General features: G+C 45.5%; 3 protein-coding genes across 3 annotated transcripts in view; 1 reads left to right on the forward strand and 2 right to left on the reverse strand.

Moving 5' to 3' along the window:
- PGB (pepsinogen B) overlaps nt 1-1,561 on the reverse strand; it is a 9,097-nt gene extending 7,536 nt beyond the window's left edge. Inside the window, exons 1-2 of the mRNA XM_019627463.1 lie at nt 1,506-1,561; nt 799-955 (exon numbers count right to left, since the gene is read on the reverse strand). Coding sequence (XP_019483008.1) covers nt 799-955; nt 1,506-1,561 — 213 coding nt within the window. The remainder of the gene's footprint in view (nt 1-798; nt 956-1,505) is intronic.
- The window catches only part of CIMAP3 (ciliary microtubule associated protein 3), a 40,419-nt gene extending 33,908 nt beyond the window's left edge, over nt 1-6,511 (forward strand). The window contains exon 5 of the mRNA XM_019627443.1: nt 6,378-6,511. Within this exon, the coding sequence (XP_019482988.1) occupies nt 6,378-6,473 (96 nt within the window). The 3' untranslated portion in view covers nt 6,474-6,511. The remainder of the gene's footprint in view (nt 1-6,377) is intronic.
- Nucleotides 6,512-16,498: 9,987 nt separating this feature from the next.
- WDR77 (WD repeat domain 77) lies at nt 16,499-25,288 on the reverse strand. The gene is made up of 10 exons (XM_019627464.1): nt 25,017-25,288; nt 24,583-24,768; nt 23,064-23,205; nt 22,734-22,783; nt 20,433-20,503; nt 20,234-20,288; nt 19,682-19,753; nt 18,867-18,975; nt 18,294-18,362; nt 16,499-17,604 (listed from the first exon to the last, which is right to left on the reverse strand). The coding sequence occupies exons 1-10, from the start codon at nt 25,129-25,131 to the stop codon at nt 17,445-17,447; spliced, it is 1,029 nt and encodes a 342-aa protein (XP_019483009.1). The 5' UTR covers nt 25,132-25,288; the 3' UTR covers nt 16,499-17,444.
- Between the last annotated feature and the right edge of the window lie 44 nt (nt 25,289-25,332).

Consider the following 25,332-nt stretch of genomic DNA (forward strand, 5'->3'; position numbering starts at 1 on the left):
ACACACACACACACACACACACACACACACACACACACCTCCCCTTCTCTTCCAGTGTTAGATCCTTCCGCCACCATTCTCCTCCCTCCTAATCACATACTAGCAAAGGGTGCTAGGAAGTCTAGGATGAGAGGCAGCATGGAAAGCAAGAAGAAAATTTCACTGAGAGATAGTTTAAGTTCTAAGTGAATTTGGGCCAATCACATCACTTTCCTGCCTCTAGTTCCTCTATTTAACAAAATGTGGGAGTTGAAATAGGAGATCCGTCAAGTGGCTTCCAGCTCTGATGCTTTATGTAGCATCTCACTAAAGACAATCCACAGGACACCAATATGTTGAGATGCCCTGAGCAGACATTGTAGCCCCAAGAGCATTTCAAATATTTACTCTAGGCACCTGTGTATCTTTCCAAAGGGGGGAGGTCTATAGTCTCTGAAGCCACTAGAAATTTTGCCTAGCAGCTTTACGTGTGTTTTCCTTCTTTCCCCTGGAGCTCATCGCTAGGACGTCCTTTGGATCTCTCAATTGACTCGACCATTCCCATTATGAATTTTTTAACCATGTAAATGGGGCTTTAGAGAAATGGACCAGCAGTGAGAGGAAAGGAAGAAGGAAAGGAAACTACTATCCTAATAGATGGTAGTAACTTGTAATTTATTCAGATACTTTCCATAGGAAGGTGAGACATAGGTTTAGTAACTAGTCCAAAAATCAGAGCTAATGAGGGGTATAAATGAGTATTTACAAATGGTTATTAACCCAGGGTTATGGACCCACCCCCACTCCCACTTTACTCACATCCAAGTAGTTGGTGATGGGTTCATAAGCCACAGCATCATTGTTGAAATGATACTTGGCAGCTGGGTCACTCTTTGGGTAGTTCTTCAGGAATGCCTCCAGTACACCCTGCTCCTCCATCGCCTGGCGGATGGACTTGCCTTTTTTCAGAACGATTCTGCAGAAAGGAAAGTACACAAAAAGAATGAGCTTCACTTTGCCCCATGAAAGCAATCTCTCCAATGAGCTCACCTGGAGTTTTCAAACCTCTTCAGTACTCTACTCAAGGAGAGCCTCTTACAGGAAGTCCTCCGGATTTTAGCAAGTTCTGACCTCTGCCGTCATCCCAGGATTTCCAGCATTGAAATACACTACACCACATAACTGAATTTTTGTGCTTATATGTTTTCAGAGAATAAATGTCTGTTTCTTCCCAGTCCCTCCTGTAAGCTTGAGACCGGGATTGTGCATCCTTCCTTCTTAGCCAATAAAACACCCAACTCACCCTTACACACACACACACACACACACACACACACACACACACACACACGCACACACGCACGCGCACACACACACGCACGTGTGCGCACACACCATCCATTTCAAGTCTTGGCCTCCATGGGATGTTCAGTTCATGAGACCAAGAGTTAACCTGCCTGCCTCTCCAAGCTTGTCATGCTCCCTTAGAGCTGGAATTCACAGTGAAGCTGAATCCCAAAACACACCTTTCTACAGCCTCTGAGAGGTGCAGACAAACGAAGACCCAGACCAGGATCTTCATGGTGCTGATTCCCAACTGCTCACCAACCCGCAGGACACAGTGGCAGACCCAAGTATTGGGACCCACAGAGGGAGGCTGGGTCTCTCTCTTATAGTCTGATCTCCCTGCCCTTCTCCTCTCTAGGCACATGGGCTTTGTGCCCCTACACATTCATGGATTGTTTGTTTTTCCCTTTGGCAAGCATCAAGAACTTTATATCTACTCTGTGGTCAATTAAAAAAAGCAATTAATGGCTTTCCTGATGGAATCTAAAGATTAGCATGTGATATCTAATGTAAAGTGTACTGGGGACCAAAGATCCTGGTGCGTGTGTCTACTGGGAAACGGGTACTGGCAACTTCTGCCAGAGCAATGGAACAATTTGTTCTTTAGCTCCAAAGGGCATGTGCTTTTTTGAGATTTACAGTCTATCTCTACTGCTTCTCCTTTTCCCCTCTCTTCCTCTGATCAGTCTCATCTATAGCCTTCCATACAAGGTCAGACAATTAGGTTCGTGAACTCATCCTAGGAAAAGTGCTACATACCTCATTGCTCAATATCACTACAGCAACCTTCGAAGTACTCCCCTTAGGTGCAACCTTTGAAGCACCAAAGCCAGTGCCTAGTCAACCCTTCAAACCAATTTTGGAACTCTTTTTCTGAATGGCTATCAGAGCTGTTGTCGTATTAACCCTGGTGTCCTGAATGTCATCAAAATGTCTTCCTTTCAATATTTCCTTTATCTTTGGGTAAAGAAAGAAGTCTTTGGGGGCCAGATCAGGTGAATAGGGAGGGTGTTCCAATACAGTTAGTTGTTTACTGGCTAAAAACTCCTTCACAGACAGTGCGGTGTGAGCTGGTGCATTGTCGGAATGCAAGAGCCATGAATTGTTGGCGAAAAGTTCAGGTCATCTAACTTTTTCATGCAGCCTTTTCAGCACTTCCAAATAGTAAACTTGGTTAACTGTTTGTGCAGTTGGCACAAATTCATAATGAATAATCCCTCTGATATCAAAAAAGGTTAGCAACATTATTGCACAAGTTTGCAAACTTAATTGTCACACCTCATATATGATTCTCATAATTCTTAACACTCTGCTCTTTATTTTCAACTTCTTCGTTCATGGATTAGCCAACACTTATTGAGTGCCTACTCTGTGCTCACCTCTATACCCAGCACTGGGAGTGCAAAGATTATTAAGAAATGGTCCTTGTGTACAAATGTCTGCATTCCTGCTGGAATGACTGACACATAATCAAATTATGAGCGATGTGATCACTGTGGGCCTTTAAATGTGTGTTGAGTGAATGAGAGGGATAATAACAGTATCACAAAGCAAGAGAGAGGGAAGGATAGCTTCTGGTGGGATGGAAAAGGTTTCACAGAAGAGGTAACATTTGAATGAGGATCTTGTAGAATGTGAGATGAGGAAGTAAGGAAAGTGGAAAAGCTATTGCAGGCAGAAGGAAAGCTTGACCAGTGGCACAAAGGAGTGAAATTGTGTGATGAGTTCAGAGAACATGGTGACTAACGTGGCCAGAACAGTAGTTCTCAACATGGTTTCTTGCCAGCCAAGACTCATCCAAAGGACCAGCACTGGATCTGCACAAGTCTCATCATGCTAAATGTAGCTCTGAAAATTATTTTCTACTCAAGCAACCATATGAAGTGAAAAGGACTGTCATACTAAACTAGGAATACTCTTGAGTCTGCAGTACTGTATTAAAGCAGTATGTATTCAGTAGCTGCAGTATTTGAACTATAATATTATTCTACCAAATTATGAATTACATGCTTCATAACTAATTACAACACACCATGGATAGAACCAATGGACTACAGTATGAGGAGTCTACATGGGCATAAATAGATTGTAAGGTAGACCTTATATACCATGGTAAGAAATATTGATTTTATTCTGTAAGCAATAAGGAGCCATTAAAGTTTTTCAACCCTCCGTCGAGCGCAACTGATCTCACAGATTCATTGCACACAAATTTGCAAATATGAAATATGTCTTTACTGTACTAAGTCACAAACACAACTGGCGATAGGTTACAGTAGAGGGGGAAGATACGGAAGCGATGAGTCACGATATTCAAGTTAACTGTTAGATATTTGAAAATTTGTGTGCAATGAATCTGTGACATCAGTTGTGCCCAACAGAGTTAAACCCAGCAAATGACACACGGAAAACCTGATATATATATCATGTATACTAGTTTTTCAGATTGTAGCATTTTGAGAAGCATTAATGAAAAAGTCCAGTTACCAAAATGATTTCCTAAGAAAAGTTTAGCTGGCACAAGGGAAGTTACTGGAACTTTGCCATAAATCTACCATTGAAGCTGTTGAGCTGTGCACGAAGCCAAAGAAGTTTCCAGTTTCATGTGTATGATTTAATGTTTCTTTATTGAAATAAATTCTTAAAGGAAAACTTAAGAACTGTATAGGGGCCGGCCAAGTGGCGCTTTGGTTAAGAGCTAGCTTGGGATGCCAGAGGGCCCTGGTTCGGATCCCACATATGAGGGCCAGTGACACTGCCCTCTACAGCTAAGATGCGGAACAACAGCTCAACCTGGAGCTGGGCTGCTGTGAGTCACTGGAGAATGCATAGGCTGCAGCCCCTGCTGCAGTGGGTTGCCATGGGCTACCATGTATACCCAGCAGCCAGCGTGAGCGGCTAGCAGCCACCGTGAGTGGCCATCCAGAAGCCAGCGACTGATCTGCTTCACCCGGGAAGAGCGCAATGATGGTGCAAACTTGGGCCAGTGAAGCAACGTCCTCCACAACGAGACTGAAGAACAAAAAGACAGCAACTTGTCTGTTCTCCTTCCCTCAATTCCCCAGCGCTGTTCCCATTCCCCAATTCCCCAATAAAAATCTTAAAAAAAAAAAAAAGAACTGTATAGGATATGTTTATAGAAATAGCTCTCACTTATTGAACACCGACTTTGTACCAGGCACATAGTTCATGCAACCATTGCTAATTCAATGTCCCCAGGATCACATAGTTAATAAAAGGCAGAGCTGGGACTTGAAGTCTGGTTTGTCTGAACTCAGCCTCTGTCTAACCACAGCCTCCCCACTAAGCCTGCTGTGTGCAAACTCTCTTTGGTTCAATGTGCATGAAAGTATCAACTTTAACAGTAATGACCAAGGGATTTACATTTGATTTAGTTTTTTTGTAGGAAAATATTCTAATTGCTTTTCTCAAGCTCATTAGTTTTTTTCCTGGGCACATGAAAAATATAATCCTGTATGCTGCTGCCACCTGGTGGCAATATTCCTAATTTACAAAAACAGTTCTTTGGAACATTGAAGGGACTCTTTCACGTGATTCCAAAATTCATCTTAGAAAGTGACAAGAGCTCATAGCATCTTTTTCATGGCTTCCTTTCCTAGGTGTAGACAACTTGTGCCTGTTTATTAGTCATGACTGTTTGAGGCTGTGCCCTGCCCTTTTCCACCCATGTCAATCACCTTGCCTGCGGTTCCTAAGACTTCTCCTATCCCACAACTGGGCCTCTGGCCTCTGACCTCTTGTCAATCCCTTAACACTCTAGATGCTTTCTTCTTCATTTATTAACTGACATCCCACTGTAAGGAAAAGCTGTCCCTGCTTCCCTATTTGGTTATTCAATTATTCATTTATAGCATATGGACTCATGCTATTTACTTTGTTCCATGGGTTATAAATCCATTATTATCATTATTTTGTTGCTTAAATTGTCCCTATTTTGGCCCCTGGGAATTCCTTCAAGGTAGCTTTTGTTTCCCTCTAACATGGACCCGTCATCTTTTGAGTACTTCCTTACTTTCTGGAAACATCAGATATTCCAGTCTTTTCTTGTACTTTCCCTGTTCTAGCATGAGAATCAGCCATTTCCTTCTATTGGAGCACAAAGTTTAGAAATCAATATCTGGGCATTAAATATTTTATGTCAATCGTAATTGAAACTAAAGAAAATTAATAATATTAAATTATATCTCTCGGCCCTAACCAAAAAAAAGATCTGGATATTGGATGTACTTATTGCTTCTGAAATGCCATTGCTTTCAGGCCTTCTCAGTGGTCAAAGCTAGGAAATATATTTATGTATACACATACTGTGTATCTATGTTAATTTTTATGTTGACCTATTTTTATATACTTTTAGAACCATGATTTTGTACTGATACCTCTGATCCCAACACCACAGGGTTCATTTTAGCCTTTCCCTGTCTATCCTGTTTCGTAAGGCACTAATGTTTCGGGGTTGGTTTGTTATGCAACTTAACTGATTTGTGATTTATGCTGTGACAACATGGGCCTGTGACCATGTACCCACACATGTGTAGATACATCCTTCACCTGCTTCAATCATTCATTTTATTTATTTTTTTAGCTGAGCCATCCTGCCACCTGTTGTCAATCATTCTTGATAGGTGCCTGGACCTACAGGCATGTTAATTTGGGACCCTTATCTTCAAGACTTGGAGGCTGCACTTCCAAAAGAAAGGGTAACATCAGTGATAGGTATGATACCCACTCTGAGAGTCATTGTCTCCTAAAGGGAGGGCTAGAAATTGGCCCTGTGTCTGTGCGAACTTAACGAGGGTCAGTCGTGCCCAGAAACACTCCATAGGGAGATTGCAGTGTGTAGTAAGTGGGAATTGATGTTTCTGGAGAAGACCCAGGAGACAGTGCAGGTAACACACAAAAGTACTGTTTTGCCTTGCTCTCAACCATTTCTTATGGTAAGAATGGGTGGGGGTGTTTCTTCAGAGACAACTAAGATTTTTAACAAGCAGGGAATACAATTGGGAGATTCAGCTTACCCTTCCTTCTTTCAGTCTCCCTTGAGGATTGAGGAAAACTTCTCTAGAAGACATGCTGGCTCTGACCGACAGCGAAGTGAGCAGTTTCATGGCAGAGAGGGACGCACATAATCCACACTAGAAAACATCGGTGTGGGCTAGATACAACAACTCCCTCTCCAAAAATAGCAGTAGGGGAAAGTGGCCTTGAAAAAGAGAAGCTGAAATTGGATTGTACAGGTCATTTCAAGAAAACCATTTAAGGGCCGGCCGAGTGGCGCGATGGTTAAGAACTGGCTTGGGACGCCAGAGGGCCCCGGTTCGGATCCCACATATGAGGGCCAGTGACACTGCCCTCTACCGCTAAGATGCTGAACAACAGCTCAACCTGGAGCTGGGCTGCCGTGAGTCGCCGGCAACGGCGTAGGCTGCAGTCCCTGTGGCAGTGGGTTGCCGTGAGTCGCCGGCAACGGCGTAGGCTGCAGTCCCTGTGGCAGTGGGTTGCCATGGGCTACCGTATGTAGCCAGCAGCCAGCGTGAGCGGCCAGCAGCCAGCGTGAGCGGCCAGCAGCCGCAGTGAGCGGCCATCCAGAAGCCGGCGACTGATGTGCCTCTCCCGGGAAGAGCGCAATGAAGGTGCCAACTTAGGCCAGTGAAGCAACGTCCTCCACAACTAGACTGAAGAACAAAAAGACAGCAACTTGTCTGTTCCCCTTCCCCCAATTCCCCAGCGCTTTTCCCATCCCCCACAATTCCCCAATAAAAATCTTAAAAAAGAAAAAAAGAAAACCATTTTTAAAAACTTGGATAGGTTCTTATGTTTCTAATTTATTCAGCAGAAAAGAGATTCGGGGCCTGCTTTGCCCCATGAATGGTTTATGAATGGCTGGGCATGGGCAGCCCCTGTCAGCTGACCCAGAAGTAAACACAAATGCTTTCCCCAGATTTTGGCACCAACAGACCTTAGGCATCTTGATCCACAGCCATTTCCTGGGTTTTCTTTCTTTAGAGAGGAGACTTGTTGGAAGGGTCATCAAATTGACAGAAGAAGGTTCCCATCAGTGGAAACAAAGGGGTTGTCAAAACAAGAATGTGTCCTGGGAGCTAGATGACAGGGCCAGAGGGTGGCATCCTGTTTTTTGCTTCCATCTAAAGACCAAAGTAACCTATGGGGGAGAAGGGGCAGTGTCCACCTCAAGAAGTCAAATTCTCTCCTCTTAGAGTCTTAGTCCCCATCAGGGGTGACTATCATCTTTCCGGGGGAGATAGTCATCTTCTCAGGTGCTATAGCCTTCCTTCTAGGAAACATGATCTTCGCTCCAGAGGTCTCAGTCTGAAGAGGCACAGAGGTCACAGTCATCTCTCCAGGGGTCACAGGCTGATGACGCATAGGGGTCATGGTCTTCTCTCTAGGGGTCTCAGTCTTCCCTTCTAGAACTACAGTGTGCTTTCCAAAGGACACAGTTTCCCTTGCAGGGGTCACAATCCCACCTCTGGGGACTGTAGTCATATTTTCAGTCTTCCTGTGGGTCTCAGTGGCCACAGCCTCTCCTCCTGGGAACAAAATCCCCGAATCAGTGGTCAATGTCTTGGTCACAGTCAGCGTTTCAGGGCTAGTTCTTGAGAAATTCCTAGCAGATGAGAAACAAAATTCTGGAGTTGAGCTGGTCTCTAGAGAAAATCATCAAAAAAGAATGAGATTTCTACTACTTCCTTCCCATTCCATTAATTACAGGCAGGCCTAGAACCACTCTAGGGCTGATATACCTGCTCCCGAAAGCCAGAATTGGAGGATTTCATAATGCACCCACTTGAGAACATAGATAAAATCCTACCACACAGAAGCCCTGCTCCCCCACCTCATCATGTTAACACAATCCCAGGCACCAATGGGCCCTCGGTGGATTTGCTACATTTCTGATAGATGACCCCATAAGTCCTCATTTTGACCTCTCTGACTTCACCTTCAGTAAGATCTTGCCCCCAAGTCCTAATTCCTTACTTGTTGAATTCTCAAGGAGAAACTTCCCCATCGTAGGAGGCACCAGGAACTGCACTGAGGACAAGGAGGCTGCTCTAGACAACATGTTGTAAAGATTTGGGCTGGAGCCCCATCTGCCCCTGACTAGCTCTGTTACCTTTCTGAGCCGCAGTCCCCTTATCCATGTAATGATAAACTAACAGGTAACTATAAACTAACTCCAAGGGTGTTTCAGCTCCAGCATGCCGGGTCCCATTTCCTATCTGCCAGGGCAGTCTCTACTATCAAAGAGCCATCAAGAGAAACCTAATTTCCTTTTCTGGCCCTTATCCCATGAAAGCAGGAGGAAAAACAAAACAAAACTGAGAAATAAACTAATATATATTGACTGTTAGTTATGAGCCAGCACAGCTTTCATTCCATGTCTCACTTAGTTCTTATAATAATGTCATGAGTATAAGGATTATTACCATTTTACAGATACAGAAAACAAAGCTCAGAGAGGTCAAATGGAGCACAAACTCAAACCAAGAGTAGAAAACAAATTGGCCTGAGAATCATCAAAGCTTATTCTCTTCTCTCAGTATCATGTTGCCTCACCAAAGCCTTTGGATCTAACAGAAAGGACCCACCCAGTGCCTGTGCAAAGGTGGGGTGAGGGTGCAGGGGACACTCAATGCAGAACACTCCTCAGCCTGAAGGCCTCCCTGGGTCTGGAGAGAAAGACGCAGCTCCCTTACTATTGTGGTGTTTCAGCAAGAGAGCCCTGTGGGAAACAAAGGTAGGAACCACACACAGGTTCCACACACATGCCCAGAGAGATGTGCCCAGCATACCCTCCAGTCCTCGAGGGCACCCACCAACTTGGCACCATAGCCAGATGCAAATGCACAAATGGAGACACACACACCATTCACCTGTTTCCTCTTCTCTAGGCTGAGCCAGGGGAGCCAGATCTATCTAAGCACCTTTTCACTTTTCACACACCTTGTGTGTGCACACATGCTGTGCGCAGGGACAACGATGATGTCTAGAAATCCCAGCAAAAGTTCTAGGACAGTGGCTCTCAACTCTGGCTGCAGATTTAAAAGTCGGGATGTCCTGGCTCCTCCCCCCCAAGATTCTGATTTCATGGGTCCAGCATAAAAATGCTTGATGTGCAGCCAGGTTTGAGAACCACTACTCTGGGCATGCCTCTCTGGACCCCTCTGGCCCTTCGCTATGTCCCGTCCCACCTCTACCTAATGCAGGCCACCTGAGGCCCAGGCTGCTTCTCGGACACCAGGAAGATGATAAACTTATGAAGCCTGATGCCTCCTGGACGAGTGACATGGGGAGGGCAGGGACTCACCAACCCACTGCAACAGCCTTCCCATCTCCATGTCCTGAAAGCTGCGAGGCTAGAGCTTGAGGCTCTTTATCTGAGCTTCCCAGGTACAGCCCGGGACAGCACTGGGGCAGCCCAGCTACACACACACACACACACACACACACACACACACACACACACACACACAGAGAGAGCCTGGGACAGTGATTAGGAGGCTGCTACCCCAGAGTCACAGTGACTCCAGCACCTCCTGCCCTTCCTCTCCAGCGGAGCTGTAGCTCTCAGAGCCAACAAAACCACAGCTCCATCTGACACTGGCATGGAGTGGGTACCTGCCACTGGCCATGGAGAAGGCAGGGCCGTGCTCAGCCCCTCTTCCTGGTATTCAGCCCACGTGGACTGAGTGTGAGGATGAAACACTGTGTGGGAGCAGTAATTCTATTGTTACAAGATTATTGGTTAGGGAAGCACTGTAATATAAAGTTTAAAAGTCCCAGCTTTGGACTCAGGCAGGCCAAAATTGGAATCTCAGTATCACCAATTAGAAGTTTCACGGGCAAGTTACTTAGCTCTTGGAATGTCAGTTTCCACACTTGTAAAATGGAAATCCTAACCCATACTTACTTCATAGGGTTTATAGAAATTAAAGAAGATCATGTATGAAGAAGTGCTAGGTCGGTGCTTTGCAGATAATAAGGGCTCCGTGAATGGTAGCTGTTATTAGGGATGTCCAAAGAGTTGCCCAGCAGACAAGGGTTCTCAAACTCAAATGCTGACACTTGCCAGGCAAGTAATGTAAATGGGTGAAGTGCACATAGCAAAATAGCTCACTCTCCACTTTATTACAAGAATAACAGGTAAAGCCCAATAGTACACATCAACCAACGCAGAGCCTCTTGGTCAGGAGACAGCAGAGATTGGTACGAACAGGCACATCACTGAGTAGCCACTCAAGGTCGCCGTGCAGTGAAATAGACCCAATGTTGAAAGGTTCTTTGATTTCTCAAGAAGAGACAAAAAAATCTGAATTTTTGTATGCGTTAACACTGTTTGAGCCAGTATATGAGCCAATGGTGAGAATGTTGGCTCTCCTTAGATGCCCTAAAAATTCCTCCAAATACATTGAAACATTTAGTGTATGTATTACTGAAAGACATGCTTATGCAAGTATACTTTGAAATAAATCTTTTGTCTATTATTTTAATTTGTAGACACAAAGTTATTAAGTCAGACAACTACTAAAATATAAGGAATATTTAATACAGAATTACTAAGGCAAATAATTACTGAAATACAAAGAATGTAACGACTACAATTCTGGATACCTGAGAGCCAAATTTAAAAAACACAACAACAGGGGCCGGCCGAGTGGCTCAGTTGGTTAAGAGCTCACTCAAGAGCTCGAGCTCTGAGCAACAGGGTCACTGGTTCGATTCCTGGCCTGAGATGAGCTGCTGCTAAGCTGCCAACAGGTGGCAGGATGGCTCAGCTAAAAACAAAACAAACAAACAAACAAAAATACCAAAAAACACAACAACAATATGAAGGATAAACAAAATAGGTGTGCAGCCAGATGCTTTTATGATCCATCAGTTTCCTTTTTCCATTATAGATCTCAGACCATGGGTAGGTCCCATATTTTAGGTTCTGAATCTCAGTCATGGAGGACTAGAAATTGGATGTTCTCAGTGTGTTCAATATGCCCATTGTTCCAGAGACGGACACTGCTCACCTAATAAACATGTCGCCAAGGTGCTAACCAGGTGTTAATATAATAAATGACACAGGGAAGTGACAATGGCTAGAGGTTGAATTTGCCTCACTTCCGGTATGAAGAAACCAGGAAAGTCAACTTTTCTTATCAGCAGAGTCCTTGGATATCATGGAATAAAAACAGTAAATGGTATTGAAGGTTTAGGGTGAGGATATTTCACTGAAGCTCTGGGAAACCTGGTGGAATATCTACCTAACAGATACTGTGTTTCCATTTGTTCATCCCTCTCTGCCTTCCTTTATGTATTCAACAAATATTCCTTGAGCACGTGTCAGGCCCTGCTGGGCACTCTAGATAAAGCAGTGATGAAGACAGTTTCTGCTCTCAAGGAGCGTCTAGTCTAGGGAACACATTGATCACACCCCCAAGAGCTAGTGTGTGTTTCTCTCTCTTGGAGAAGTGTGTGTCTGTCTCTTGTCTCTCTTGGGTGGGTGCAGTGGGGAAAACATGAGTTTCGTTGCCAAACAGATTTGAGATCCAGTTCCTGCTCTGTGCCATCACTGGGGCCACTTGAGTCCCACTTGCACGTCCAATGCCACCCTCCATTCGTTGAGCTAACATTAGTCCGAATCAGGATATAATTAAGCCTCCCGAGAGCAACACTGGACCAGGCTTGGCATCAACTTGCACCTTGGTTAGATTACCCTGGTGTGGTTTCTGACTCCAGTGCCCATCCTCTTACTCGTTTCCCATTTTCTAGCCCAGGTGCCCTAATTCTTGTTACTGGGTCTGTTTTGATTCCTCTTCCTGTTTTGTGTACTGTAGGCATTATAGTTGCTTCCTAGGGCCTGGGTCCTGACTCAGTCTTGCCAGGCTCCTGGGGCCTCACTGTCTTTTAAGGCCTCCTTGATGTGGAATGCCTGCCTCTCCCCACCCTGCCCCCTAGACTCCACATCACTAAGATTTCCCACTAGGTTTGTGCCCTTCTACCTAGACCGCTGCCAGGGGCACTAGCTATTAACGCTGTGCCCATCACAGAGCTAAATTTGCGTATCAATCTGAAGCTGTGTGTCTGCACCTGGGTCCATCCTCCCGGCTCCTATTCTGTTGCAGTGGGCAAGGCTAGATCTCAGACCTCTTTTTTTTTTTTAAAGATTTTTATTTGGGAGTTGGGGGGAGGGGAACAGTTTTGGGGAATTGGGGAAGGGGACCAGCCAAGTTGTTCTTCAATCTTTGTTGTGGAGGGTGCCAGTCGCCATCTGGCTTCCGGTGGGCAGCTTGTGGCCTCTAAGCTCAAGATGCTGTGTTCAATCTTAGTTGCGGGTGGGCGTAGCCACCATCCCATGCAGGAGTCGAACCCAGCAGCCTTGTTGTTAAGAGCGCATGCTCTATCCACTGAGCCATTCGGGTGTCAGCTCAGCTCAAGGTCCGAGTTCAGTCTTAGTTGCGGGTGGGCATAGCCCCCCATCGAACAGGCAATCTTGTTGTTACACCAGCTGTGCCATCCTGCCACCTGTTGGCAGCTCAGCGACAGCTCAGCTTGGGCGCAGCGTCACTGGCCCATGTGGGAAATCGAACCGGCGGCCCTGTTGCTCAGAGCTTGTGCTCTTAAGCCACCTCTTAACCAACTGAGCCACTAGGCCGGCCCCCAGACCTCTTCATTGTACCTGCAAAAGTGACTGGGAACGCTGAGAATGCCAAGACATAACAAAGGATGCCCAGGAACGACCTCTGTTTCATTCAGGATGATTGTGCCAAAGAGTTGGTAATTGTGACTATGTGTGTGTAGCAGATGTTGCATAGTAAGAGGCTGAATGAGGGTTATGTTGAAAATCAGTGTGCCACATCGCTGTTCGTTCTCAATCCTTCTCCTTGAATTCTTGCTGTGAAAAAATATAACCATTGCTTTTTATTTTTACACACCCACCCAGATACTTAAAAATACTCCTTCCTGGGGCGGCCAGTTAGTTCAGTTGGTTAGAGTGCAGGCTTATAACACCAAGGTTGCTGGTTTGATCCCTGCATGGGCCACTGAGCTGTACCCTCCACAGTTAGATTGAAATGACTACTTGATGTGGAGCTGATGGGCCCTGGAAAAACACACTGTTCCCCAATAAAAATCTTAAAAAAAACCAACTCCTCCCTAGTGCTTAGACTGTTCTAATGAAGCGAGAAACGGTATTTACAAACATCTTCTAGTTGGCTTACTGAAGGAATCCCCGCAGCAGTGCAACCACTTCCATATTTTACAGCACTCAGCTAGATGCCAGACCACAGACCTGAAGTGTTTTGGTTTTAACAAAGCATTTGACGAAATCTTTCCTGATATTCACATAGACGAATTGGAGAAGTATGACTTGAACAAAATCAGTTGGTTGGATGATAGCAAAGAGTATTGACTACAGATCAGTGTCAACTTAAAAGTCTTACACCTTTAAAATGAAGGAAATATACTAGAGCAGTATTTTTCAGTATTTGATATAAAAGATAATTTTTGGTTGTACATGAGGATTTTTTAAAAGTTTAATATTTATGTGTTTATTTTAATGTGTATTAGAAAATATATATTATCCCCAAAACCCATTATTTCATAGATATTATTTGTTTAAAAATTGAGGCAATTCAAAAAAACAGTATTTTAATAAAGTTGTAGAGGTACTATGTCCAAACTTCCATCACTTTCAACTTGAGACCCCGGGTAAGGGTTACCACTAACGTGAAAAAACTCAGTTGGAAACTGAAGTTCCTAATGCTTGTACCATGGTGCCTCCCAAAGTGAAATGCTTGATGAGAAGCTGGCACCCAACATTGAAGGGACAGGTGAAATATGTCTATATTAACCGAAGGAACTTTGAACTGATGTCACTGGCTGGGCTCCTACCAGAAAGTTAAATAATGTTGTTTGGGGATTAAACTCTGTATTTTAATGCTCTAGTCCATATTGAAGGTGCAGAACACCATTTATGAGACAACGAGTTTCCAGAATAAGTTGAGGGCTACATTCAATCATAAAATAAGATTGCAGGCTCATGGATCATGTTGCTTCTGTAACTAAAAACAAGTTAACCCTTTCCTCTCCTGACCTTCACATCTCCCTGTCTCTGGATTGCTCTAGTCCTGTGACAATGTAACGAATAATGAAGATAAAAAACTCCATCATTGCCCACTTTTGACAGCGAACTCAAGAAAATGTGTTTGGGGTCCTAGACAAGTCTGCTCTTTCCTTTTCCCAAACTACGCTTGTGATACAGACTGCTGATGTTCTTGAGAAATTTTTATTAGCTCAAAAGTGCTTACCCCTTTCCCAAACAAAATGTTTCCTGCACAAGTGATTATAACATGTGTTCAGTATGACCCAGGTTTGGCAGTAAGAAACTCGCTATAAACAGTGATTGGTTATGAATTCTCTCAGCTCCTTCCACATATGTTGGCTCTCCTTAGATGCCCTAAAGCGTCCCCAGAATGCATCAAAACATTTAGTGTGTGTCTTACTGAAAGAAGTGCTTATGTAAGGATACTTTGGAACAAACCTTTTGTCTATTATTTTAATTTGTAGGTACAAAGTTATTAAGTCAGACAACTGCTAAAATACAGGGAATACTCATGCTGTTCAAATGCAACAAGAATCTTAGAAGGATCAGAGCCTTTTACTTGGAGGTCTAGATGTGGCAAGAACTTTGTGGCGCCCTCTGAAGCTGAACATTTAAAAACTAAACTGCAGGGACCCTCCCAGCTCCCCACACCCTGTACCGTGGCTGGAGGCCCAGAGCAGTCAGAGCTTGGGTGACTACTGCTGCGATGAGTGAACCAGTGGGTAATGCCTGGACAGCTGCTTATGAAACCACCGGCCACCTACTGTTGTGTGGGGCAGGAGAGGTACCTCGGGCATCAGCCCAGTGTCTGGTGCCACCTGACTCTGTGCTCAAGCCCTCCTGTTTGCCGTGGAACAAGCACCACCTGGGAGTGAGCCTCCTATGCCCCAGGGACCAGAGATCAGCAGGGGGATATGATGCGTCAGGTTAATGGACTCCAGAGTAAGGATGAAGATGGAATGGACTTGCTCCAGCATTCGGACACTTGAACCAGTGAAATTAAATGCAAAACACATGCTTATATCGTTTTAAACATACAAAATAAGCCTATTCCCATCTGTCATCAGCAAGTCCATGCTCACACTACTGAAGGTATTCTCAAGTCGAAAACCTAGTAACTTGTCGTGATACCACAGTTCTGATTGTTTTGAGGTCACCTTCTATGTTGCGCCATCTTTGTTGCTCACATTCAACCAAAATTGTACTGGCCATTCCTATGGTGACTTTGATTAGGTCTACAAATATCTTGGTGGCAATCACTAATAGATGTTAATTTCACATCAGCAGAGAGCTGAATCCAAACTAACATTCCGTACAGTAAGATAATGTGGTTCTTTAAAAACTGTTTCCCTTCTTTGATGTCATTTTAAGCACCTTGACACACAGATACATTTCCTTGGATTCTTATCTCTTCCACTGAGTTTTCTCTCCATCATTCTTAAGTCCATGAGGAATAGGGCTGATAATTCAGTTCCTTCCCATCTCACTCCATCTTACTGTCTCTAAGTGATCACAAATTTTAAGCTTTAACCTCTGAGAACTTGTGTTTCTACCAACCCATTCTATTACCTCCCAAGGAGTTACAGTAAAGAACAGTGAAGGCTTTATTCCTACCTCACCCCAAACCTGAATCATACATTCACAATTTCCCGTGCATTTTACTTGAGGGTAATTGTGAGAACAGAGCTCATGCTTGGCAAGGGTGAAGCATGGAAGCTTTACTCACAAATATTTTGTCCATATTCCTTCAAACTATCCGTTTCGTGTGATTTTGGTTAAACTTATAAAGCACAAAAGTCCGTAATAACTAATCCATGATTTCTGAGTTGTCAGTCCATCAACCCGAGTAACTAAATGTTTACCTGAACTTCCAACTAGCCACTCTGTGAGCATCGGTGGTATAGTGGTGAGCATAGCTGCCTTCCAACTGGCCACTCTAGGGAGCTGGGGAAATAATAATAGGCTACACAATTGACACCCTCATGACTCACCTAAGTGAAATATGTCTAAGTGCACATAACACACACACTTCACAAGACAGACCAACAAAGCCTAAACTTTTTATTTCACAAGCCAGTGTTTCCAATTCTCTCTCTGATGCTGCAATTTAAAATCTTCGGAGCCCACCAAAACAGCATTCTGACTTCCTATATCCACAGAAAGGGGCCCGCAGGTAGGAGATAAGGCCCCAGGCAGTTTTCATGTAGAAAAAGTGGAAGACATTTCTCTTCCCGTCAGTTTTTCATGTAACTGAAATGCCTTTAAGCTCTCCATCACCCCCAAACTCTTTTCTATAGCGTCTATGACAGAAAAACACTCATCCCTTATATACACAACTCCACTGGGGCAGGGGGAGCATCACACAGGCACCAGCCACACTCATTTTCAGCCCGAAAGTGGGTTTCTGACTCAGTTTAATGGCAAGATGTGCACGACTGTGGTGACCGTGTCCCGGCTCTTCCTCGAGGTGAGCTGGGCTGGATTTCTGTGAATGGAAGCAATGCCCATAATAAAGGTGAGTAAAGCTCTATAAAAACCATTAAGTTACTCCTGTCTCTATGAGGAGTCTGTGAGCTGCTTCCGAGGATCCAGGAACACCCACGTACCAACACGTCATCCAGACATGGCCAATTCCTCGTGCACAGCTGCACGGGAAGCATAAAACCGTTGTGAACTCTTTGTGGGGGAGGGAGAAGAGGATTTGGGAATGATGTGGGACGGATTTTTTATTCCCCCCACTTCCTAAAACTACGTATCTACACACACTCAGGCATACATACAGATCCATTTTCAGAAACGGTTTTCTTCCCTGTGACTACAGGATCCCAGAATCCTGCCAACCCCAAGTGGAGAGACGTGCCCGGTAACTGCGGGTCTGGTGTTATCAACACACTGCGGAAGGCTCCTGTGTTGTTGCACAAACTGACAGGGCAGGGGCAAAGGGAGTGGCTGCTCATGGGGATTTGCTTTCTGTCTTAGATCCAATCTACTCAGCAACACTGTTCGGACGAGGTGCTGGGAGAGGTTCTGTGGGCACAACGTGGTGGAGGACCTGATGGTCCCAGCCCACAGTGGTCACGAGGGAGTGGTTGAGCGGGGACCAAGTAGCATCTCTCACAAAGTCCCTATGGGCTTGGCTTCTAAACCTAGAAGACAGAAAAGGTTTGAGCACGGTGAGAAACCAGAGGAAAAAGTGACTTGGGAAAGAAAGAGAACCCAGCACATCTAAGGCACATTTTTGGGGTGTGTCACACACACTTCATCAAAGGTATGGCCTTGTCGCCAGGACAGCAGTGTAGATAGCTGTACACAAGGGATTTTGTTGATCATGCAATCCACTGCCCCATTTTCAGATATGAAAAAATGGAGGCGAGAGCAAAGGTGGGGGATGATCAGACAGCAAATCATGGTAAAGAAGGAAGTACATGATTCTCAGCCCGAGCTGAGCTGCCGCTGAGCTGCCAACAGGTGGCAGGATGGCTCAGCTAAAAAAGAAAGAAGTACAATTCAAACCCTCTGTCTGGTACCTCGCACCCTACGACAGGGTGCATTTCATGTATGTGGTTCTTTACGTAAAAAGGGTAGATGGTGCCCTTCTGGGAGAGAACCGTGATGCCAGACTTAGGCATTCCACCTCCCACTACACTGCTCCTCCACCACGGACAGAGCTGTCTGTGAGTCAGCCCAGGAACGGGGAGGTGATCAACAGTCAGCCTGCTTCCATCACCCAGTCCCCTTGAAAGAGACAATGCATGTTCCTAAAGAGAAAAAGGACCTGGCGACCCACTGCTCCCCTCCCCGATTCCTGGTCACCGGGGCTCCACTTCACACTTACACCTCGGAAAGGCCCGAGTCCAGCACAGCGAGCGAGCAGTCTTCACTGACAGAGGCCAGGAGGGGGACACTAGGAGAGGAAGGAGAGGTTGTGAAAGGTCAAACCCATAGGCCCCAAGACAAGCATTGACAGGCCGGCCACCAGCCCCGACTACAGTGACCCACAGAAGGTGGCCTGATCCCACTCTGGGTTAAGGTCTGGCTACCACTCAAGTCCACATTCCAAGTGCCAAGAAAAGATGAGGGTAATGGGAAAGCCAAGGCTGACGATCATCCTGGCAACTAATCATCCCATCTGGTCCCTTCCGGTAGCTTCAGCAATAACGCAGAAACACAGGCTTTTCCAACCACACAACCCTAGAAGCCCACAATATTAATCGTTTTGGGTGTTGTGCAGGGTGCTAGCCATTTACGGACAGAGATTGTACAAGCCTAAAAAGGACTACAGTCTTAAGAGATCCTTGATGTTCTGAAACCTCAGTTCGAGCAGTGTCTGCTCTAATGTGTTGCCAACATAAGCATCTCCCCTCGCTGTGCCCCATACCTACCAGACCCTGGTGACAAAGAACAGTACCTGTGTGGGGAGAACACCAGCCCAGTGACACACTGGGAGTGCACAGCTGAGCTGAGGGCACAGCGTGCACTCTTGGTATCCACAAGGGAGACGGTCCCATTCTCATCTCCTGCAGAAAAGAGGGAGCACATCACAGCGGTTAAGAGTCAACGAGACCTGGATTCGAAGGCTGCTTCCTCAATCTAGTCGACCAGCGTCGTCTGTTGTAAAGTAGGAATAATTAGCCATTGGGTGGTTGTGAAAATTCAATTAATGGATGATGTGGTTATTAATTTAAACACAAACTATGTCACCATATGCTCAGCCACATCACCATGACAGTGCTACAACTATCCACAGTTGAACACAATTCCCTACACAGTAAGTCCTCACTTAACGTCATTGTTAGGTTCTGTGACTTTAAGCAAAATGATGTATAACAAAACCAATTTTACCACAGGCTGCTATGAACAAGAGTTAAGTTTCTACAGCATTTCATCAACGTCATCACAAAACAACATTGGATGAAATGATGTTATTCGAGGACATGCTGCATAGGAATCCACTTGCTTTGTGGCCCAAGGACTTAGCCATGCCCAGAAAACAAGAGCCAGGACTCCAATCTACTGGGGGAAAAAATCATGGTGTTCTCCAAAGTTAAACTAAAGCCACTTTTAGATAGTGCCACCTCCCCAGCTCTCCAATGGCATATGTCACCTGATGCCCAGGTGTGCTAATGAGACGAGGCCTAGAACCTGTGCATGTGACATTCGTTAGGGATCCCGCTCTCATCCTCCCCCTTCCCAAAGTGAACACAGTTTGGAGTGCAGTCTCACCAAAGACAAAGACTTCACTCTGCTGAGGGTGCCAAGCCAGGGAGGTAGGAAGGTAGCCAGACACACTGCAGCCTGCAGAGGAGAGAGGGAAGAGTCTGGAACAAGACTCAGAGAACAGCTCTGAGAAGCAGCTCCGCCGGTCATTCTAAGTCCCAGGAGCACCCTGGCTCGGTGTCCTACAGGCTGCTGAGGCAGTCGTGTCCTCGTCCTTGACCCTCATAACCCAAATGTATTCATCAGCCTCCTGCCCTTTCTGGACACACGTCACAGGCAAGTTTCAAGCGTAAGACACGAAGATATAATAACAACTCTGGCCCCTCTGTTCGCCTATCCTGGAAATGTACAGTCAATCACCCTCCCAGGAACCAGCCCTTCCTCTTGGTACCCGCTGCACAAAATGGGGCCAGCAGAGCCTCAGTGGGAAAAAGCGATTAGATCACTTATGTCCCAGTGACCCGGCATCTGGCAACCTTGCCTTTGACTCTGGCAAAGCAAAGCCTATTTCAGGAGGGCTCCTAGTACCGCTCTCCCACCACTGGCTCTCGGACTCACCCATCTGTGATGCCGGCTTGGGGCAGCGTGTGTCCCAGAGTAAAATTCTACTGTCCTAGAAGTAGAGGAACAGAAAAAAAAGCTTCAGGATCCAAAGAAGCAGCTGCCGGCCAGGAGCGCTCAACACTAGACTTTGGCCTAGAGGGCCTGAGTGTGGTTAGGGAGCGGGAAGGGGAGAAAGAGGCTGAAGGAAGCTCACCTCACTGCATGAAAGAAACACAGAGTCCTGCTGGGGAGAGGCAGCAACACAGGTGACCTGCCCAGAGTGAGCTGTAAAGGAGAGAGAGTAGACAAAACCTAAGAGAAGTGCTGACGGAGTGATAAAACCGAAAAGGGTTTGGGAAAAATTAATTAGTAAAGATGATGAAAGAGAAATTAGGGGCTGAGTAAGAATAGTGAAGAAATTTACAACGAAGACATCCCAGAGCCTCCAGGTAACATACAAAAACTTTCAAGGGCGTTTGGGACATGAAAGTTTTAAGGGAATTCTCAAATGTTCTCTTTCCTAAAATTGAACTGAGAAACTACCTATAATCTGTCAGTGCTCCTCTCCTACGTCTGCTTTCACAATCGCACTTCTCCCACTGCATGGAAGGAACACATCTCTCCCCTATCCCAAATCTTACCACGGTACAGCGCTCAGGACTATAAAAACCGAAGGTTTAAAACAAAAGGGGCTTTTCCCTAAGAGTCAAAGGGCAAAAGAAAGGGCATCTGGGTAAAATTCAGTGAAGGGGCTGGCCTGGTTTCCTCCACACCACAAATACAAGTGTGATTCTACGGCTTATCTCTGCTTCTAATAATGAGAATTCTGAAAAATAGGACAAATAGTTATCATAAGGTCACATCTAACAAGCTTACTTAAATTTAAAAATGAAGTCAGGTCTTTTCTGACACAAAGTTAAGTTTAACTTAGCCAAGTGGTTTACCAATGCAGATTGGTTTTTGCCACTTAGGTTATTTGGTAGACGTTTTGCATAAATTACACATAAATGGGTTCAATTTGCAAATCCAAAATTTTGACAAACATATGCAAGTATATAATAAATGATATGGCCAGAAACTACCTTCTCTGCAGCTATTTAAACTTAAATTAGATGCCAATTTTAAAATGTGTGAGAGGGTACAGTGTTTCAAAATTCTTTTAGGTCTATATGACAAAAAAATTTGAAGATCATTGCTATATGTTAATTATAGGCTGTGGGAACCACCATCTCTAAAGTCACAGAACCAGACTTTCTGAGGTAGTCTGGATGAAGCTATGCCCTGAGACAGAAGCATGGGATCAAACCACCTTCCACATTCTTTCTTAGCCCTAGAATACATGGAAAGCCAACACGAATTCATTGCTCACTTGAAAATGGCAAATCCCTGGGATAAGCACCATGGCGGGACACAAAATATCTGAAGCATAGATGGTTCCTCAGCTCTCAAGGGATTTGGAATTCAGTGGGGGGAATAAGATATAAACACAAACAATGAATGAAAAAGCTTGAATGGGGGAAGTGCTGACAGACTTAGCACTGACCAGGAAATCACAGCATATGTTTAAGAAACAAAAGGCAAGTAGAGTAGACTTGGCATTTTAACATTATTGTTCAACTATTTGCAAGTGACCCTGAGGGTCCAGGATATGTATGATCCTGTGGTTTTTTTATTGGGCGTCTGTGAATCATGCACGCTGAAGTGACAATTGGCAGAGGGAGGCGCTTGGCCACTGAATGAACCAAGTGATCACCTAGCATCTGCATCCCTTAGCCACACACCCGTTCATGTTCTAGATGTCATCTTCATGAAGATATGGCATCTTCACGAAAAATGGCTCCCCCGAAAGAGGGTCAGCTTCTAGCACTGTTAATGAAAAAGACCAGGAAAAGGAACATTAATAGAAAGTGATAGTTCTCACCAGAAAAATGGAACTTTTATGGAGGTGAATATTCAAAAGTTCAAGATTCACAAGTCTCAGGGTTTATACTTGGAGAACGCCATGGGTCTACTGTGATTGGGTTTAGCTGGTGCACTTTGCTTATAGGGTGGAGGGCAGACAAGAAAATGGGATTTTAATCCGCAAGCCACAAGAAACCAATAAAAGACCAAAGATTACAAATGGAGAGATGAGATGACTGCCACCGTCTGTGTGAGGTGAAGCCTGAATGTAAATGGGAGCACAAGAAATGAGAAGGAGGTCACTCACCAAATGGAAAAAGACTCAAAAGAACTTGGTGACCAACTGATGGGGGGAAGCAGGAGGAGAGAAAGGGGACTAAGAGTGTGAGCCTCGGGCAGCCAATGCGGTGAGGCCATCCACAGACGTAGGGAAATTAAGCAAAGGGTAAGGGATGGACACTGGGGCCTGACTACAGTTTTGGAAGAAAACTATCAGACAGAAGAGCCAAGACCTGCTGCTCTGAACATCCAAGCAAAGTTCAAAGAGCCCAAAGGGGAGAGTAAAAACAAAACAGTTGAGGCCAGGACTAAAAAGGAAAGAAAGGCCACTCACCCCGGTATGAATTCAGTACCATCTGCTCGGCGAGGTCCCAAACCTTGATGCTAAGAAGCAAAAGGAAACAGGTACTTAATTTTGACCTACACTATCTACATAAAAATATGTGTTCCGACAAGAACTTCCTTTAACTGACATGTCCTATGTCTTTGCCTACTGGGCTTCTGTTACCATCTATTTACAATGGATTGCAAAATCTCCAAAGAAATCTTATAGACATGTCCTAATTAGTTTAATGAGCCCAAAACGTTACTTAATGAGGCTAATAAGATAGTAAAGACACCCAAAGAAGGCCTAGAGACTGCAGCGATGAGAACAAGAACCCACCAGAAGTCTTTGCTGCCGCTGACAGCTTGTGTTCCACCGTTCAGGACACTGACCGTAGACACTATGTCATCATGCTCATACTTGCAGAACTTGCTGACAATGAGTGTCTCATTCTCATCCAGCTCCCACAATTCAACAGCACCTGTCAGGGGTGGGATGGAGGGAGAGGGAAACAAGCGTGGATTATACCAGGACAGTAATTCACTTCTAGGATTCAAGTAGTCCATTGTCACTAAACTAACAAAGTAAGTTATTCCTATAAAAGCAAAGTCTGTATCACTAGAGGGTTTAGCTATCTCCAAGCCATTCAGCATTACGCTGGCATTACTGTTTTTCTAATAACAGTCCAGACAATTAGGTGGGGAAGGCTTCTAGAAAAAGACAGGGAAAGATGGAAAGGCTGGAAAAATTCATTACCCTGCTTCCAGTGAGAAAACATTGGAAAATAAGTTCCCAGAAGAAAATGATGAAGTCTCCACAATTGTCTGTGTATCATATAGTCCAGTGTGGAAAGTTATATCTTCCCAATTATAATAAACATTTGTTGAACAATCTGAATAAATGTCTTACAGTCTTAAAACAAATGTTGAATAATTCAATGTCTTGCACAGTGACTGGCTAAGTATAGCAAACCCCCAAAAGTTGCCTTGAATATATAGTGTTCAAGCTCAACTGTCAGAGCTCAATTTTTAGTATCCACATTTATTGTTCCATGCAGTGCCTGCCAACACCCAAATTTTGACTGGTTTTTTTTTTTTTTTTTCTGTACGACAGTGTGTTTTTCCAGGACCCATCAGCTACAAGTTTCAATCTAGTTGTGGAGGGAGCAGCCCAGCTTCAAGTCCAGTCACCATTCTCACTCCAGCTGTGGGGGGCCCACCATCCCATGTGGAAATCAAACCAGCAACCTTGTTGTTAAGAGCACGCGCTCTAGCCAACTGAGCCATCTGGCCGCCTACTGGTAGCTCAGCGGCAGCTCAGCTCAAGTCCTTGTCTTCAATCTAGTTGCAGAGGGTGCAGCTCACTGGCCCCTGTGGGACTCGAACCAGCAACCTTGTTGTTCAGTGCACCTGCTCTAACCAACTGAGCCACCCGGCCACCCCTGATTGTTTTTTTCAGGCCCCATTCAGCCTGACATTTAAAACAAAGAAAGCAGAATGATGACATTTAAGAAGAAGAAAATGGGAAGAAATGGAGAGATAGCACAGATTTGGCTTCAGCACCATCTTTAAGATCAAGATTATCTTTGGTCTGGATTGGGGTATATCACGGAGGTTACATAGAAGAAAAATGGTTCTAACCCATTTCTTACTTTTGTTGTGCATTTTATTAGAAATTCCCACTAGGCAATTTAGAATCTCAGAAAAGGTATTTCCCACCTACACAGGAGTTCTCCTTGGGGACCAGCAACCTCAAGCTCCCCCAAGCACTGACTGGGGGGCATCAAAGATCGAACCCAGCTCAACCTGTACCCCTTGGCCTCCATTTCACCTGTGGGGTTGAGGAGAAAGTGACTCACCTGAATCAGAAGCCACTAGGATACCTCTGTCCCCTACCCAAGTGAGGTCCGCCACTCCGGCCTCCGTCTGGACTCCGGCCGAGCAGAAGCCTTCGTTGGGGGCGGCACAAGGGTCTTTGAAAAGCCAGAGGGAGCCAGCCCAGCAGCGGCCACTCAGGCTGGAGGCCCCCAGCAGGAGAGCCCCATCTAAGGGAAGTACAAGCTGTCAACGCGTGAGAAGTGTAAGGGCTCGTCTCCATGGAGACCGCACAGAGAACCACGCGGGTCGGGTCTGGATCTGAGCTCAAGAACGCGGGACAAGGTTGGGGACTGAGCTCAGCTACGCGAGGCAGGGGCAGGATGACATGAGGGCGGGGGCGGGCTGGAAGGATCAGTCTCGCGGAGGGTCACCCCCAGCCGGGGTGAGGGAGCCCAGGCCCGGGATCTCTGCTCACCCGACCGGTATCGCGCAGCCTCCAACTGCCGCTCCATACAGGCGGGCGCATTAGGGGGAAGGTTCCACTCGCGGGCCGCCGCGGGCACTAGGGAAGGCGGGGTTTCCTTCCGCATCTCCACAGTTCCAATTCCAGCCTGGACCCAAACTGGACGCCCGACGGCGATTCAGCTCCGGCAGTCCCCACGTGGTACTCCTCTGGGCCTCCGCCCCTCTTGAGAGGCTACAGGCACTCTACATCTCGCGAGAATTGCTTCTACGGTCCCATTCCGCGTTCCCGCGGCCGCCCTCGGGCAACAGGTTCTCAGGGCTCTGTG

This window comes from Hipposideros armiger, unplaced genomic scaffold (assembly GCF_001890085.2).
Source record: "Hipposideros armiger isolate ML-2016 unplaced genomic scaffold, ASM189008v1 scaffold_732, whole genome shotgun sequence".
NCBI classification, from domain to species: domain Eukaryota; kingdom Metazoa; phylum Chordata; class Mammalia; order Chiroptera; family Hipposideridae; genus Hipposideros; species Hipposideros armiger.

Excerpts from the sequence above, each read along its gene's own strand:
- WDR77 (XM_019627464.1), bottom strand. The coding sequence starts at position 25,131 with ATGCGGAAGGAAACCCCGCCTTCCCTAGTGCCCGCGGCGGCCCGCGAG. Across the intron at positions 22,784-23,063 it reads AGCGGCAGCAAAGACTTCTG|CATCAAGGTTTGGGACCTCG; the intron begins GTGGGTTCTTGT and ends TTTGCTTCTTAG. Across the intron at positions 20,504-22,733 it reads GGTACTGAATTCATACCGGG|CTCACTCTGGGCAGGTCACC; the intron begins GTGAGTGGCCTT and ends TCTCCTTTACAG.